Source organism: Neodiprion pinetum, chromosome 5 (assembly GCF_021155775.2).
Source record: "Neodiprion pinetum isolate iyNeoPine1 chromosome 5, iyNeoPine1.2, whole genome shotgun sequence".
In the NCBI taxonomy this organism is placed as follows: domain Eukaryota; kingdom Metazoa; phylum Arthropoda; class Insecta; order Hymenoptera; family Diprionidae; genus Neodiprion; species Neodiprion pinetum.
Window position 1 is genome coordinate 18,707,111 of NC_060236.1, and position 18,932 is coordinate 18,726,042.

The 18,932-nt window shown below is 36.4% G+C and overlaps 1 protein-coding gene across 4 annotated transcripts; it reads left to right on the forward strand.

Annotated features, from left to right (window-relative positions):
• Positions 1-7,215: 7,215 nt before the first annotated feature.
• On the forward strand, positions 7,216-18,610 carry LOC124218720 (cytochrome P450 4C1-like). Of its 4 annotated transcripts, none has more exons than XM_046625453.2 (12): positions 7,216-7,628; positions 10,879-10,985; positions 11,055-11,145; positions 13,862-14,047; positions 14,137-14,206; positions 14,564-14,690; positions 15,176-15,245; positions 15,337-15,452; positions 17,444-17,512; positions 17,615-17,792; positions 17,937-18,189; positions 18,347-18,610. In XM_046625453.2, exons 1-12 carry the CDS (start codon positions 7,472-7,474, stop codon positions 18,498-18,500), a joined length of 1,578 nt encoding a protein of 525 aa, XP_046481409.1. In that variant the 5' UTR covers positions 7,216-7,471; the 3' UTR covers positions 18,501-18,610. The 4 variants fall into 4 exon arrangements, with proteins under 4 accessions (XP_046481409.1, XP_046481411.1, XP_046481408.1 ...); XM_046625452.2 differs by lacking the exon at positions 7,216-7,628 and adding an exon at positions 10,349-10,609; XM_046625454.2 differs by lacking the exon at positions 7,216-7,628 and adding an exon at positions 10,350-10,609 and having other exon boundaries at positions 17,937-18,116.
• Positions 18,611-18,932: the final 322 nt, after the last annotated feature.

An 18,932-nucleotide genomic window follows, 5' to 3' on the forward strand; every position in this document is an offset into this window, starting at 1 on the left:
ATAATAATAAAAATGTAACTAGACTCGTGAAGCGAGTCCCGTATGATTTCCGAATATAAGATTTTTCACATCCTGTAATGTCTTACTTCAATAACGATTCAATCATGTTTTGAAGGATTAATCGAGCATATCAGCAACTATGTCAATGTTTTTAATACACATAAATATAATGAGAGTTCGTAATTTTCAGGTGAAAAGCTTACGCTTTAAAAAATATTCAACAAGGGAATAACCGACTTTTATTCCTGTGTTGCATATAGGACTTTATTTTCGACTCAACTCTGGCACATTATTGACTTAAGAAAAAACAGAAAAGAAAATCCAAGCAACGCATACAAATAGTGGCAAAGCTTCTCTGCCTAAAAAAATGTACTTTTGAAAAAAAATTAGGTTTAAACAAATCTTACAATTACCTACAATAAAAATAATTATCCGAAATTTATTCTATATTAGGAACATCAACATTTTACATGATAATCAATTATAATACAGAGAGATGTAGTTCAAAATCGAAACGAAAGAAAACCAGAAAAATTTAGTGAGTCCTACAGTAGTCGTCAATGACGTACAACATCTAACCTCGGTAACAAACAAAATTTTCATAATAACATTACAGTCGTGCATGGCAATGAGTCGTGTTGTTCAAGAATAAGGTTAGCATAACCATAATGTAAACAAACAGAAAACATATTCAAGGTGACGTCACAGAGGCTTGATATTTTATCCTTCAGTGTTTATATTATTGTTTTTGCTACTTTTGACTGGACAAACTGGCATTTTCAGCAAACAGAATATACATAAATAAACAAGCAACCTATTTACGTGAATTCTATAACGTCATCACGGATGTGCGCAGACTGATTGCGAGTGAAAATCCATTTTCAGTTTTGACACACCTTATTTCCTTAGATCATGATAAGTTCGAGATTATGTAATTTCACTTTTCAGATTTCCCAGCATTCAAATATTCTGATTGGCTTGCAAAGTTTAACCGACCAATCGGAAGGCTTGGAATGCTTGCAATAAAATAGGTACATTACGTCACAAGGGAATAAAGTGGAAGATTATTCCCGCGGGCTTGGTAGCTTCATCCATTTGACTGAAATTAATGACACCTGTAATTATCATCCGACACATTTTGAGAAGTTTAGGCAATTAAGCCCAAAAGTGTATTTCACAAAAATTCACTCGTTTTATCAAAAAATTAATTTCTAAGGCAAGGATAAAATACAATGGTACCATTTCAATCTTTGCCATAATGCGAAAGTTGATAGGTAAGTAAAAATTCCCTTTTCTGTTTGAACATTTTTCAAGACCTTAGAGTTAATTTTTTTCGGCTACTTTTAACCAGTTTATATTTTCAATAACAACAAATACCTGTGCAGGTAAATATACACCGTTTTAGTACCCGTGAATTTGACGATATGATAAATCTGTGAATGCATCCAGCGGCAATGTAAAAGTATGTGTTTAACGAGAAAAATTTTGCAAATCGAAACCTGAATATATTAGGCTCTTTGTTCAGGGATGAATTTTCCAGAAGTTCATTACCCGAATTTCTCCCTGCTTCCCACAGGGCAAAAAATTTGAAAAATGTCGACTTGAAAATCGTACAACAATACTGATAACAATAATGTTCCGATCTGTGGGCTAAATCTTCTCAAGGATAAATCGGCCGGATCATTTGAATCGAAAGTTTAAAAATCGAGGAAAGAGCGCTTAAAAATGACCAGTTATATTACTAGCGCTAATAATAGTGAATAACGCTAATGAATCACTATCCGTACTACATAATAGGAATACATTTGAACAAATTCCATTAACGAAACAAAAATTTCAAATTCGCTCAGAATCGTTTCCACCACGCAATAGGTATGTTATTAATTTTTACTGTTGTTAACGCAAGTAACATTCCCAGAAATTTTTTGACCGGGGTTTTCCTCTTTTTCCAACTTTTGATGAATCCTTGACCGAAATGTGCTTCAAAAATGTGTTTGTGTTATAATCACAGACGTCGTTGGTAGGATACGTAATGTGGCAATCGATTAGTCTAGTCACTACAGTGGCAATAGGGGTCATGATAATTCATATAATTCCACGCCAACACGGAAAGACCTTTGGTATAAATATTTTTATTTTATTGCGTATGCAAAATTGACATAAAATATAAAAATTCAGGGAATTTTTAATCGAGGTACTGTTTCAAAAATTTGTATAGTGACTATGAGACTGACGAGATGATATCTAATCTTTTTAGAATGACTCGTAAAAGCATTGGAATCTTACATTAAAAGAATTACAGTATACGTAAGTCTTCGTATTAAAATCTGTAATGGACTTGAATGACTAAAATTAGTATCGAGCTTTGGCAAGAATTACGTGTAATAAAAATATAAAATTACATCCAATTCTTATTTATACGGTACTTTCCATCGCTCAGTTTATTCACCTATGAAACCAAAGCATTTTTTATATCTTTTCTTGTAAGGATTTCCCAAATGAAACTCTGAGTATCGTATATTTTATACGACCTATTATATATTATATATTTCACTAAATATCGTATACGTTTGGAAGATTTGATACACACAACTATTACCAAATACACACAACCACAATAATACAAGAGAAGCTTTTTGCTCATACGCGTATTATAATTATGTTCATCTGCGTCATAAATCAAATAAAAAATTTAAATGTCCGTTGGCAGTTTAACGGCGATTAAAGTCCGCTCGCCGAGAGTTTAGTATCGGAATGAGAGTATCGTTTTTTATCCTCTGAAATTGCGGATAACTAAATGCTGGAGTTGATTGCTCACACATTAGTGAAATCACGGGCTGCCTTTTTTTTTTTATTGTATGTAACCGATTTGTAATAGTAACGTTTTTTTTTCTCACGGTAAGAACAGCCAGTTTTCATCTAATTAACGATGCAATGAAATGAAAAAAAAAAAAATTCTTTATCGACTAAAACAAAAGTTTAAGAGATGTAGGACAAAATATACAGAGAGGAAATAAACATGTGAAATTTAATAAAAAGTAACGTTCCAAGACATTGAATTTAGGAAAAGCGAGTTACAGGGACGCCAATCCTTGAAAAATTGTTCGAAGGGCCGAAGGACAAAAATGCGGATGTCGAAAAAAACGACGACTTGAATTATTTATAAGACCGAAACTAAAACACACGCATTTCCCGAAATGTATAACACATTCAAAAAATACGGTTAATCGTATTCCATAGAGCGAATAGAATAACGGAACGCGAAGTTGAAGACATTCAATTATAGACCTGACAAAAAGATTCTCAAGTATTCATATACAGGGTGGGCGAAAGAAAAAACGAGATCGATTGAAACGTGAATAAAATCCGGACACGTTGATCGATTTCCAAAAACTTTATCTGACTTGAAACTAGAAGAATGAATCTTTGATATCGCGTTTGAAAATCTGAAAAATCTTCATTCACTGCTGAGATATACGCACAACAAGGCTCTGCAATACGAATCAATTTGGCGAGTCTCGATTTTTGACACTTGAATTGGACAGTGAAATTGAGACTCGTGTTTTAGTAATGAATTCGGTCTCGTTTTCGTAGGTTTTTTATAATTTATACCAACGCCGTTTTAGTTCAAATGTCACGAGCACTTTGTCGCATTGATCAGTTCAAATGCTTCTTTGCAAACAATGCTACGATCTTCTGACCAGTATGATTTTGGACGAATTCATGCTTTTTACACATCGACGCAGGTAGAGTTATTTCACTGAATGAGATACTCCGGAAAGCGATCATGGACGTGCCCCAGGTCACGATGTTCATACTAAAAAACCTGTCGATAATTTACAACTCTCCCTATAACGTGACTTCTAACGTTGAATATGTAAATTTCCTACGAGATGTTTTTTTTTTTTTTTGGATTCGCTAATCAAGAGATTATTAATTATTCATAGTTATGTAGAACAAACTTTTTTTACTCCGAGTACATGAATAATGTTAATGATCACTCAGAATTACGCCTTTAGAATGAAGGCTTGCTAGGCAGTAAACCTTATTCTATATAACTGCGTAAACCAGATATCTTATTAATGCGAAAAACCAGTAGAGTTCGGAAATTACACATAGGAATTATATACTTTTTGGAATAAATAATCGGTAGTTGCATTCTCTTTCTCAAACATACATCAATATAATTTTCAGATTAGCTCTTTCAAATTACACATAGTTCGAAACGTTCTTTTTTTTCAAATGTAACACCACCGTTCACGATGTGTCAAGAAAATTGGATTAATTTATAATATGAATACGATTCCTCGTTGACCGATATTCGAGACTCTCTTCCCCCCCCCTTGAAATTATAACGTTAAAACCTTCGTTCAGGGTTTGAAAATCCCCAAAATCTTTATTCCTTGCTGAGATACGCGCTCTTGAAAACGAAGAAAAACGGTTCTAATTCACCAATATTAAAAAAGTTGGTCGCAACGCCGTCTCGAAAATTCTGGAAAATGTTAGTCTTATCTACCTGGTGGTTGGTCGTTTCTGATTGAATTCTGATCAACTGTTGGCTAAAGTAAATAATGATAGGTATTGCGATGAATTTTAACTTATTGATTATAAGTCAAATGTAAAAGAAAGGGAAATAAATAGACAATTACGAGAAATAGTTGTTGACGATCAAAGAGAAAATTATGCATTTATTTGGTTCATTTTGGTTTAAAAAGTCAATTATAATTTAATAGTACAGAATACCCAATTTATAGTCCCTGCACGTCGCAACCCAACAAACTTGGTTTGGTAGTTTAAAAAGTATAAGGGGACGGCACAGGTGCATAAGTTAAAAGATATAAGAGACAATAGTCGAGTAAGAATAAAACAAAATAGTAACAATAACATAAAAGCGGACGGTAAAAGTGTACATAGATAAAATCGAGCGGAACAATTATTCGAAGAATTTGAAGGGAAAGTGTTTGATGTGTCGTATTTATAATTTTAGAATGGTGTGACTTTCTTTATTGTTTCACTTCGTCGTTATTTATTGAATTTGTTACCTGATCAGGATTTGAGTTAATTTCAGACACTTTATGATTTCCTGACACCTGCATACACAACTCTCTCCTTCTAAAGTCGTAGGCTTACTAATTTGCCGATCTGCTGATCCGCTGATCCGCTGATCCGTCCGAACTTCGGTTTTTACTTTCGTCTATCAAAATATACACATCGTCACAGTATTGTCGACAACTGGATGATACCTCCGACGGTCCTCGTAGTTGGTCCTCGAACGTTGTATTTCGTCAATATTTACTACCTCGGAAATGCGCAGAATCTGAAGCGACTCGAAGGTGTGAGTAAGCGACTAGCAGTGCACTCGACGATAGCAATTTGCATGAACTTAACCGATCATTTCAACGAAAAGTCTCGTCTTCTCGCATGTCCATTCAAGAAGCAGAGTTAAACATAAGTCCTTGACTTTTTCTCGTGTTCCTTCATCGGTTACATTTGCTTCTGGATTACACTAACGTACGATGGTGAGTGACCGCCAACGCGGACCGGTCGTTCGATTGTAAATACCAGATCATAGCGGAACCGGATTGCCGTGACTTACAGGAAACATCAACGACGGCTCGGTGGGACTCGCCATGTCCCAATCGTTGATTTTGACCGAGTTGGTTCAGTTCAAGTGCCTCAATATACCGTTCCGATAGCGGAAATGACCTCGGTCGAACCGTTACTGCGGTACACAAATCTACCCAAGCAGGGACCATTTGGGTCTGATGATCCGCTTTCGCCTTCCCAGCCTTCGAAGGGCTCTCTAGCCTTCGACAATGTTACCATGAAGTACGCTGACGGTGAAACATGAGTGGTCAAGGTGAATTTATGATTCGTTAATATCTTTCATTTCTTCATAGGTACGTCCAGCTTTGATTCTGACCGAAGTACCCGTAACGATCCTCAGCCAAAACAGTTGGAATTGAATGTTCGGTTGATGAAAAATTAAGCAAGTTATCGCTGTGATTGAAGTTTAAACTCAACGTCGAAAATTGCTTTCAAGTCATCTTGGCGGGATCTTTAAAGTTATAGAATTCATTTCTCCCTCGACCGAATATTGAAGCGTCGACTCATCGATCACGACTCTATATTCTCACCCTAGTTGATGTGCGATGATACGTGGAAAAGTTTGCTTTAGTGAAAGGCATTTTTCAATTCTTGTTTTCAGAGTCTAAAGAAAGGAAACGTAATTTCATGAGATTTTTAGAGAACTTTGTAAGGTATACAGAGTTTATGTAAAATTTGATAGGATCAAATAAAATTTCTTTACTGAAATTGGACATATTTTCTGGGGTTTCAAACATCCATGAATACCAGACTTCAGAGTGATTAATTAACTCCTCGATTTGAACGAAGTTTAATCTTATAATAGTTTTTTTCTTACAAACTAGATTCTAAAAACGTCTAATCACACCAATACCAATAGTTTTTACACAGAGTTGGCAGTTTTCATAACGGCGTTTTTTCCTTCGTCCAACCGCAGGATCTGAACTTGAACATTCGACCCGGCTGGAAGGTTGAAGTTGTGGGAAGAACTAGAGCTGGAAAATCTTCGCTGATTTCCGCGCTGTTTCGTTTGATCGAAGACGGACTGGACGGGAAAATAATTCTGGACGAAATAAACACCAAGATGATTGGGTTCAACGACTTGTGGTCAGGGATACCACTTCAGTTCATTTCAAATCGTTTCAACATGGTTAAAAACCTAGCAAAATCATTGAAATTTCGATCTACGACGACTGATTTTATTAAGGAGGCTATTTGCACCAAAGTAACTGAACCAGATTTCTCTTCGTCCAGTACAATGTTGTGGAATCAAATACATGACAATACTAAAACGATAGAAAAAATGAGTGGAAATATTCTATCTTCTGAATAACCTGATATAACCATCGAAAAAAGTAATCAAACAAATCTACTAGATTTTTAGAAATTTTTAGGCGATTTGAAAAGTAAAGTCAAGATCTGAGCGCTCATTTTTTAGACTAATATTTCGTGTTACTTTGTTAGGTGGTAAACATTCGTAGCCTATAACTGTGTTGATTTTATGAACACTCAAGTTACGACTATCTTATAGCAAGCTCAATCGATCTCATTGGTCCGTTTCACACGGTGGGGTAATTTGGGAGTATGCTAGCGGGGATACGTTTATTTATTCGCTCCAGAAAATCTGACCAAGAGTACAACCGGATTATGCGGTCGACGCATCGGTACGATTAAACAAAATTATTTGTGGTGAAAGTCGGGTGTTCGTTGTTGGTGATAAAGTCGCGACGATCATTGCATTATTTTATAGTTTGCGGTAGGGGAAAAAGTAACAGTGACGTCGATAAAGTAAATACTGAGAAAATATCAGAAGGGAATTTTTATTTCGGCAGTTATCAACCGTCTTAATTCTGGCGCAATTAATGCGATTCGGAATTTGAACACGATGGATCATTTGGCAGGATTCATTGCAATCGGAGTTATTATGTATCTCTTATTCTACGAGATTACGAGAATCGTAACTAGGCGTTGTTCTAAATTTGAGGGACCGCCAAGATTTCCCATCATTGGAAATGCACATCTCTTCATCGGCAGTACCGAAGGTAATTTTTAAAGGGTTTCCGGAATCTTAAATAGTTTTGAGAACATCGTGGGGTTTTGCAGAATTTCAATTAAATAATTGGAATTCCGACAGGGATTCTTATGAGAAATTTGTAAGGCTTTTCGGAATTATTATCAAGATTTTTCGGCACCAAATTCGATAACATAATTACACGGGATATTCTTGACGGTTTTTTTTTTTTTTTTTTTTCTTAAGAGAATATCGAATCTAACAATAAGAATAAGAAGAGGCTGGAGGTGTACCAACTTGCGTTTCGTATGTTCATAGCTATTGTGAACAAGTTCCTCGAACTTTTACGCCCATAAGTGTGCTACCGAACTTTGCCGTCACTGCATGATCGCAAGCGAAGGATTGACACCCTCTACATAATGGAATCGAAAATCCGAAAATAATTGAATTAGTAATTGGTACTGGGCGGGCCTTTTTTAGATTTTGTACAGACGTGATTGCGTGATTCGACACAATACTTGTTATTTCTTATGGTTATATACTGACTTGATCAACCGGTTACACGGCTGATTTCGGTCCGACGAGATGCTGCTTTTGCTCAATTAAATATTTATCATGGTTTTCGGTTTTTGTGTAATACCTCCAAACTGTCAAATTATCACCGTGTTTATACAAATACTGCTCGTACTGAGCAGCCCGTTCCCATCATCCTTGCGCATCAAATACTTTTAGACACTTTGATGATCGTAATTCGATTACGTATTGTTAATTGAAAATGCTATTCGATCGGTAGTTTTATGATCCTGAAGATTTGTAGAACGCAACTGAAGCTAATCAACTTCAATGTTACTGATACGTTTGATCATTAGTTTATATCCAAAACAAAGTATCACGTACACGTCGGGCCAAGAAACGGATCGATTTAAAACGAGAATAAAATCCGAACGCCTTAGTCGAGTTTTAGAAACTTTTTTTTTTTCGTGAAATGAAATAAATAAGTCTTTTGCTCCGCGTTGGAAAATCCGTAAAATCTTCATTCCTTGCTGAGGTTCAATCTTTTGAAAAATGGGTTTTGAAAAAGTCGCTAGGAGGATGAGAGAAAAAAAAATATTTAACAATGCTCGACTTGGTTTCCATGTTAAATTTTGATTTCAAGTTTGATTCTGACATTGTAGCAATTCTCTTAACGTCTCTTCACACGATATGGAATGTTTATTTGTGGTGAAAATTTTCGTTTTCGTGCCATTATCAAGAAAGTTCACTACCGAAAAAGTCAGATGCAAATGATGTTGCGGAATCAACTGAAACTGATAAGCGTCAGGTGAATGGTCCGATTACTTTGGCCAACAGTAAATCAGAATACAATCAGAAACGACTAATCAGCAGGTAGAAGATACTAAAGATGAATAATGGTTTTTTGACCTCGGTAGTTTTCGAGTAAATATTATTCTTGGATATGAAGGTCGGTACAAAACAGTTTTTTTTGTTAACGTTTCAGTCCGGGGGCCCTCCTCAGAACGATTATATTTAAGGAACATCTGTAACGACCAGAAAATTATGTAATACAAGTTAGTTATTAAAAATTAATATGTATGTAAATACTTGTTTTTGTTTTATTTTTGTTTTTGCCTGATATGATTGATACGGGAGATCAAAAACATGTATAAATAGGATATAAATAATATAAATAAGGGGACGATGAAGAATTTGAGCCTTTTGTCAAAATAAAAGAAAAAACTTGAAATCGATGGACAGGCTTACAAAAAAATATGACGAGAACGATAACAAATATGACATTGACTCTCAATTGAATAAATTAAATGTAAATAAAATATAAATGAAATATAAAGAACATGTAAATAAAACGTGAGTGAAAAATAAATAAAAGATCAATAAAATATAAAGGGAATATAAATAAGATATAAATAAAATTGAGATTAAATATAACTAAATATATAAATAACATGTAATACCTCTTTAAAACCGGTCCATAGTCAAAAGAATTAAAATTACACACTCATTCAAACATTCACAGACAAATTAAAATAAAATACGCCGAAATTAACACACTTCAGGTTCTAAAATTGTCTGGGATGATAATAAAAAAGTTTAAATTTCATAAACAAATTAAAAATCACTCATCCCGTTGTTTGTTATTTGACCGCAGCTTCGTCGTATAATCGTCTCGATGATAGTATTTTCCGATGGAGTTGCAGACTACGGTTTTTTGGAAGCCTCCTTCGTGCTGACTCAGCAATGCGCGAAAGTTTTGAAATTGAACATTTCTTCGATTTCGTGTCTTGGTTTTATTGTTTAATGATGAATTACACGTTCTTGTAATTACGGAGACTGACTGGTAATGACGATGTGTTGAAATGGATTAAAAACTGGTATTAAAAATGAGTATAAGATTTCTGCGGGGAATTTAAGATTGGTCGGCTTGGCGTCTTCCCGTAGAATGTTCAAAATGTTTAGCCGTTTCTCCCGCCTGACGCCTGGATCGAGATGGCTGTGTCAAGCAAAACCTCGCGGGCACTTTGAATTTAAAATATCGTCACATGTAAGAGGCTTATACGATAAGCAAGGCTAATTGTGCTGATATAATTAAAAGAGAATTACCTTACGACGACGTGGAACTTTCAATTTCGAAGAAAAAGAAACACGTAGAAGTAATAAATAAACGGTAGAATACACAAAAAGAAAAAAAAATATCATATACAACAACGAGTAGGTATAAAACAGAGTTTGCGGAATATCGTCACAGTCCCAAGTGGAGACTGACTTCGAACGGTTGGTTATCAAAAATATACGATACAACAGCATTCGCGATGGAGCGTTTGACACTAGTCACCCAAAGTGTAGTTATTGCCTGCCTCATTTTCTACGCTGTGTCGAAAATTATAGTAAACCTTGTGAAAAGGCGACCGTTTGGCAATCATTGTTCAAAGTTTGAGGGACCGCCACGGCTGCCCATTATCGGCAATGCGTATCTCTTTATCGGGAGTGCCGAAGGTAATTTTTACGGGGTTTCCAGAATCTTCAATAGTTTTGAAAATATCGTGGGGTGTTGCAGGATTTCGATTAAACATATGGAATTTTGACAAGGATTCTTATGAAAAATGTACAGGATTTTTTTGGAATTCTTATCGTTTTCGGAGTATCTAATTCGATAATATATAATTACACAGAATATTCTTGACGGTTCTTCTTTAATGAGAATATCGAATCTAAGAATACGGAAAGGCTGGATGCGTATCAATTTGCGTTTCATGTGTTTACAGCTATCATGAATAAGTTCCTCGAATTGGATAAATTGTATCCGAGATATTATCAGTTATCACTTGGCACTCGTTCGATCTTCGTAACAAGTGTTCCTGAGCAATTGAAGGTTTGTCTCTGATGATAGAAATCGAAGCCATTTAAAATTTTTGTCATTCAAAGTTACTTGCCGTTTCAGGTGATATTCAACAGCGCGAAAACCATTGATAGAGGAGGACTGCTAGATTTTGCACGGCCGTGGTTGGGTTCGGGAATACTTTTGGCTAAAGGTAAGTTGTCGACGTTACTCGAGAATCCTTCGCTCATGAATTGTAAATATTTGACATTACTTCACGTCAACTACACCGCAATAGTGTTGCGAAAAGAAGGGCTAGTGCATAACGAATCATGTTTAACCCGCAAGACACGAAATATTTTATTTATGTTCCAAAAGTGTTTGATCTGAAACATGTTATATTTCATTGCAACATTTCAAAAATATGTCAGAAATACGTCCGTGTCTGCATGTCGAAAATATTTCGTGAATTTCAAATTTAAACACAGACATGACAAATTTTTGACACATTGCAGAAACATTTCTGAAACATTTCTGACATATTTCGTGTCGTGTGGTATGTTTAATATGCGGTTTAAATACGCGTTTATGACTTACCAGTGGCATTTTTAGAGGTTACCGTAAACTTGACTTGGTCCCGAACTTCGACTAAAGTGCTTATTCAAAGTCCACTGTGGTACTTTGCATTGGTATATTCCAGTCGCAATTTGAACGGAGATCTTCGCATTACAGTCGCATGTCCGCTACATTACTGCTTGTAAAATCATCCAAGTTTTCCCGATGTCAAATCTGCCGAAGCAGCAATGAAATTTGGCAATAATAAAATAACTGGTTATTCGAAAAAATTCAATAATATCATCACAGTATATTAAATGGATAATCTGTCATAAAGATATGGTTTTAAGCGAAGTTTTCCAAAGTGATAAAAATTTTTAGTGGCATCTCAACAAATATGTCCGAAATATTTCAGACGTATCGAAAAACATACAAACATTGATTCGTACAAATGTTTGAAATATTTTTGAAACAATTAAATTGTTTCGCTCAGAATAACATATTTCCGAAATATTGCCGACATATTCGAATGTTATGTTACGATTGATATATTTCTGAATCGTTTCGAAAGTTCCTGTGATGTTATATTCTACTCGAAATAGTTTTGAAATATGTTTGGGGCATTCCATGCCAACTCGGTAAGGGGCCATTCATGTATTAGCTAACGCTAAGCGAAGGTCAGTCCATTCAGAGAAACGTTATCAAATGTTACTCTACGGTATAAGGCATTCCAGGCAAGCGTTAGCTAAAATGGGTAATTCGATGTTCGTATTCAAAGCCAACACGCGGCCTGCTTGAGAATAATAAAAAAAAATCCTTGAACGGAGGTGTTAATAATGCATGAATTGCTCAACAATAATATCTTGGCAAATATGATGTTTATTGCATGCATTTCCGAAGAAAGACAACGCAATGCTCAATGAATAATGAATTAATTTTTACTAAACATGTTAACGCTTGTTGTTAATTAATAAGGATTAACATTTAATGAAGTACACTGATCAGGGTGTGACGATAAGTGGCATTTCCGTCATTCCCAGGTAATGAGTCGATTTTCCAATAAACTTTTCAAAAAACGTTAGCTGACGTTAAAAAACATTAGTGGACAAAACAAGGAAACGTTAGCAATCTTCATCATTAGAGGTGGGATGAAAAAATTTGCAAAAAATACGTTAGCTAATACTCGAATGATCTCCGGAACTGTTGATATTGATATATTTTAATTTTACCGTGGATTTTTCCTACCTCAGTAAGACCTCTCAAAAGCTTCCTCAAATATTTTCAAAATTCTTTAATCACTCGTCTTCACCCTATGATTTTTTAAGCCCATCTCAAAAACACCCCAATTTTTCTTCATGAAACAAGAAAAAAAAAAAACACTCGATTTCCAAAATGAACATTTTTACGCAAGATTCAGAGTGGGACTTCTTTTTCTCCAATTTCTTTCAATCATTTTCTCTACTTTTTTAACCGTCTTTTCTATTTTCGTATCTGTTAAAAATCTATTACAATACGTACCGCATCTTCGATTTGCTGACTGATTTTCTTATTGCTTTTCTAGTTAGCAAAATACACGCACGAATTATTATTTATTTTTTTTTTTTCTGCTTCAAATTATATTTGTGGATTGAGTTTCGCCATTCTTTCACTCGAACGCTCTTCCTTTATTCAATATCAACATATCTTCCGAAAGAAACAATTATTTTGCATGTGCGGTGCTTTTTACTAAAATTCCGATGAACTAACTAATGTGTTCATTTTTATTTATTTTATTAAATATTCAGCTTCGTCCGATAGTTTCATTCGATCCTAAGATCGTACCCTTCGATTTTCAATCTTCCAGAGACTTGGTTTTTCGAAGCGAATTTCGAAGTTCCTCATAATTTCGAATCGCATTAGTTTAACAATGAGTAATTTATAGAGCAAGGCTCTGGATTTTTTTGACGGGTTTTCCATATTATTCTCCAACTACGGCAAAGGTCTGCAAGGTAAACAAAAAATTGAGAAATACAATTTGCAACGTATTGCTGGTGACGTCAAAATCTTGTAGTGCCGTCTGAAAAGACCAATGGATTGTTGGAAGCAGAGCACTCTTAATTAAAGCCTTCGAATAGAAAATTTTCCAACGGACATTTTTCGTTGCAAACTTTTTTACGTATGACTGGCGGGAAGCGAGATAATTGGCAAAGACAAAAAAAAAAACAAAAAAAGAACGATATTCTTTTATTACAAGTTGTTTGCAAAATTTTCTCGCTCAAGTTGGCTCGCGTGTAAGAAACAGCATAACTTATCAGTGAAGGAAAAAAAATAGAGCGGGATAAAATTTCTCGACAGTGTGACTCCGATTTTAAAATCGGTTGATCTTTACGTTACAGCAGCGAAATGGCAAGTACATCGGAAGCTGATACAGCCGACCTTCAGTCCCATGATCCTGAAGTCTTTCATCGAAGTATTTTCCAGACAGTCAGCGATGATGGTCCGGCAAATGGAGCGCCACGTGAACGGAGACGAATTCGAAGTACAAAAGTACTTATCACCGTACACGTTGAACATGATATGTGGTCCGTTAACTACGAGGATTTGATATCTGCTTTTATTGAGCCACGATACTTTTCTTTACCAGTAGTTTCGATGTTTGTTTTTATCGCAGGAACTACGATGGGCGTGAAATTGGAAGCACAGACGGACGAAAATTGTCAGTACGCAGAGGCGGTAGAAAAGTTAGTCGATCGTGATTTTGTTGAACTTTGTCATCGAGTCGCCAGAAAATCATCATTGAAATTATTTCTCTGCAGTCGCTTGCTGAAAAACAAAAAAGACAACTCGTGCACAAGGAATTCATTTCGAAAATTTTCTAGCCCACAAACCTTTGTTGAGACACCAAATCTTGCACATGAGTAAATTGCATGAAAGTATTGTATGTATTCTTATTTCTCGTATCGTTGATTACAAGTTCTTACGGATTAATGAAAGTCATTCTATTTTATTAATGAAATCGAGTTTCCGGTCATTTCGAACTCAACTTTGGAGAGAATTCTTCTCAAACGGTTTTCACAAGTGAAATAACCTTTTCGCAGAACGACGTCCAGCATTTGTACGAGGGCCTTGAGACCCTGGTTGCATCCAAGTTTCATTTTCTACCGAACGCAACTTGGCAAAGAGCAGCAAAAGGAAATCCAGATAATGCATGACTTCGTTGAAAACGTAAGTAATGTACCGGGACAATCTCTTCAATCTTGAAAATTGATTGCGCATGCGCGAGTTTAATCGGCTGTTCGTGCAGGCTGACCAACTCGAGTTTCAGCTGTCAAACTGTTTCTGGCCGCGATGTAATTGATACGTATTTTCGAGGTTAGAATATCAAATAATTGAGGCAGTGACTCGGAAAGGATTGGGAAGCATTTGTTATTGGGTTGGAAAGTTGATTCTTCAAAGAACGGTCGGAGTTTAGTGTCTATATGCTCTTTGAAAATTCAAACGTACACATTTTGCGTACGTTGGCCGGCCTGCATCGCAGACAAGAATATCGCTGCGGGAAGATTTCGCCGACCAATGAGATTGAATAGCTGATTTTCAAGTTTCAAGAGATCGTCCCGGTTGCATATCAGTTATGAAATTGACCGTCACCTACAACTTCGCGAAGAATAATCGAAAGCCAGCTGTTGACGTCTTCTCTTTTAACTTTGCAGGTGATACGAACGAAGAAAGAACTGCTCCAAAATCGTCCTTGCCAGCCGGAATTAAACACAAATGAATATGGTTAGTACGAATACCTGTTTTATTTGAGGGATCATATGAAACTTGACTGACTATTATATTCACTCACTGTCAACGGTATCAATTCGTACAGACGAGCCGAAGATCGGGGGCGAAGTGTTCTTGGATCATCTCTTGAACCTACCCCGTGACAAGAAAACACTCACAGACGATGAGATTCGGGACGAGGTGCACAGTATAGTGTTGCCGGTGAGTATTATTCACACGTCGATGTGAAATGGAGAATTCCATGGATCCAGTCTCTGGATACCTTGAATCTGTACCTACCTGTCCGATTTCAACAATTTATTCTCCGTATGGGACAATCGGTAGACAATAGAGTGAAGGACTATAAAGAGAACCGAATCACCTTTCGGATCCCATTTTCCCAGAGCTTGATTTTGAGCCAAATTCAGTCAACGCGGAAAGTGACGCATGCAATCGAAGGTCACGCGAACACGGCTTCGTGAGATCGACAATCTCACCTTTCACGTGGCGGCGTTCATTCGCCTTAAATTCAAATGATAGAGTTCCAAAGATTTGTAGAATCAACCATAACACGGGATTTCTAATTGTAAGATGAAGAATTGTTGCAACCATTAGAGTCGTGAAGCAGAATGTATTTAATTAGAATAACGATTTGGTAGCAGAATCGATAAATTCCGTACACTTTGAGGCAGTTGGACAGTAATTTCTGAAATATTTAATTCACATCGTTAACGGATCGTTCACTGTCATTATGGATGATTTCTCTGTTTCTGTTGTTTTAAAGTTCTGTTGTAAAGCCACCGTTCGTATTATGGATGAGACTAAATTTCAATTTGCTAAGGTGAGTTTTTCTATCATACATTCTTGCCATCATCAGCAAGATACTTGTGCAAATTTGTTTTTTGATACATGTATTGAAAATTTGTCCTCAGGATGACTCCAATCCGAGTGTCATAACGTTGACATCAAATATTTGTTGTTAATACAAGACCTATTCCACAGCATTCAAACTACGAGGTCAAGATCACCTTCACATTAATGAATGTAACACTTGATCAAATTTTATTTTGTTCTTATACTTTAACGTCCATGTTTATGGTTTATTAATTTTAATTTATAGTCCAGTCCAACAAACAGGTAATCTCATTGCGTCGCAAATAGGTATGCACATTACGCGCGATATTCAATTTATTTATTTTCTGTTGTCTACATATGGTATTGCAAAAACAATTATGTTTGTTATATTTTTTGTTCGCTTTTTTCCTTGAGTCGTACCTAATCTGACATTTGAGTCAAAAAAATAAAGGTTATAGCGAAGTAAACACCGAAGACTCAAGCAGACTACAATACAATAAAATCACGTGACGTTGCCAAATTTGTTTTCTGATTATTCGAGGAATACAGTGCTCACGATTATCCGTCGGATCATGTTACTGTTACTATCCAACTACCTTAAGTTTATTTTATTTTATTTTATTTTGCTTCACTTTATAATTTAGTTTTGTAAAACTTCCAACACCGTTATAATTGATGTTTGATTTGATTCATTGAAAACTTGTTCAACATTCAACGCATCTGTTTTCAATTCGCAGTCAATCAGATATATTAACCGAAGGCAACTGGAAAACCCAAGTAGTTGTACGGCACTGAGAAATCCGAGTCCAAAAACGACATTTGGCGATCCATAGCCTGACAGGCAGCCACGACAGTCGTCCTGGTCCGTAGTTTAGCTGTTGTAATTAATCAAATCAGGTGTTATCAGCTTCGATTTTTTAACCCAAGTCTGAGCAGGAAGGCGGCTCTGTTCAAAGGTAGCAACGATCGAAAATCTTTGTCTTCGACAAAGGCAGCTCAGGATATTCCCGAGTTTGCGAAACTTAGAAATAGGCCAGGTTGTTTTCAGTTCGACAAGAGTGGTCCTAATTTTAACCTCTTCGGGGAAGTCCTGTTTGTTAATTAATTCTTTACAATTAGGGAAAGACATCCACACTAACGTGGGGTTCTCACAAGCTATCGCTTCGAGAACAACCCGAACACGTTAAAATAGATGCACATCCAAAACCGGTCCGAGGTGATGTTGTAGATCTATAAACGTTGATATGGCGTGATAATAGTAGCTTTCACAACAGAATATGGGAAAATAACAGAGGAAGAAATGTTAAAAGCGATGTTACGCGGTGACAAACTCATTCTGATTTGCTATTCTATTTCAGGCAAGCGACGCACCAGCAATTACCGTTTCTTTCGTGATGTTGATGCTGGCATCTCACCCGGATCTGCAGGTGTGTGAATAATATTCCGATTTCCTATGGGTTATACTCTACTGCTTTCACGAATACAATCATCGTCACATGGCGAATGACTCGTTTTCAACATGTTGGTAGGACAAAGTTTACGAGGAACTTAGAGAAATTTACGGCGACGATGATAACGAAGATCAACTCGTCACTCCGGACGACTTGTCGAGGATGAATTACCTGGAGCAGGTGATCAAAGAAACCATGAGGCTGTTCCCAGGCTCACCCTTTCTCATTCGAGAAGTGACTGACGACTTGGATATAGGTTTGTAAGCTGTCGTAACTTAACCCATTCGGTCTTTCTCGAGCTGAGTCGATCAGGATCCAGCTGATTTCATTACTTGGCACATTGCGTCGCAGCACGTTATGCTTGCAAAATCATTGATCGAACCGATTACTGACGTTCAAGGTGACCGCGTTTTACCAAAAGGAAGTTCCGTCGCTCCCAACATTCTAAGGCTGCACAGAAGTGAAGAATACTGGTCTGACCCTTTCAAGTTTGATCCGGACAGATTTCTACCGGAAAACATTACCGAGCAATATCCTCACTCGTATCTACCATTCGGCGCAGGCCCGAGGAGTTGTTTGGGTAAGCCAAATAGCGACGTTGAGGACGATCTTGAATTGCTGTATGGATTATCTCTTCGTATCGAAGTTGATCGGTAACAAATTGCAAAACATGACGAGTTAAGAGGAGAGCTAATTTCACTCGCACATATTTATAAGCCAGTTCTGCTATCACAAGTTGGTCGGTAGTGACAAAGTATGTTGATATAAATAAATACTACAAGTCGTTAGATTTGGATGTTCCAATTCCAGGATCGAGGTATGCCATGATGATGATGAAAACGTCCGTGGCGACGATTCTTCGACGATATGTTTTGACGAAAGATCAAGTTGTACCTGCCGAACATATCCGACTGAAAATGGAAATGGTGCTGAGACCAGCGGAACCGATCACATTGAGAATTAAGAAAAGAACACGAGTCGTAAATAAGTTTTTATAACTTTTCTACGGTAGAAAATTGAAATTTCATACCTACTACGTTCAATGATAAAAAATATAACTACTCTTAAGCGTAATTTTCTCTACATGTGTTTCTGACGTCATCCAACCTTTCGCCATTTTAGCCATTCCGTCTTCAGCGGGTTTCGGGATTTCGATCATTCGAGTCTTTGGTCAATCGCTATTGATAAATTTCGATTCGTAGATTTTCAACAAATACACGCGTCTTAGATTTAGAAAGTCGACTCTTCGTCTTTTAGATATTTTCGCAATTCAATATTTAGCCCTGTGTAATCTCGGCCATTTTCAGAAAAAGAAAGATGTCGGTTTAACTTTATCTATACAGTTTTGCGTTCTCTATTTTTATTTTTCTACAAATCATCTCTTCGTATCAACGGT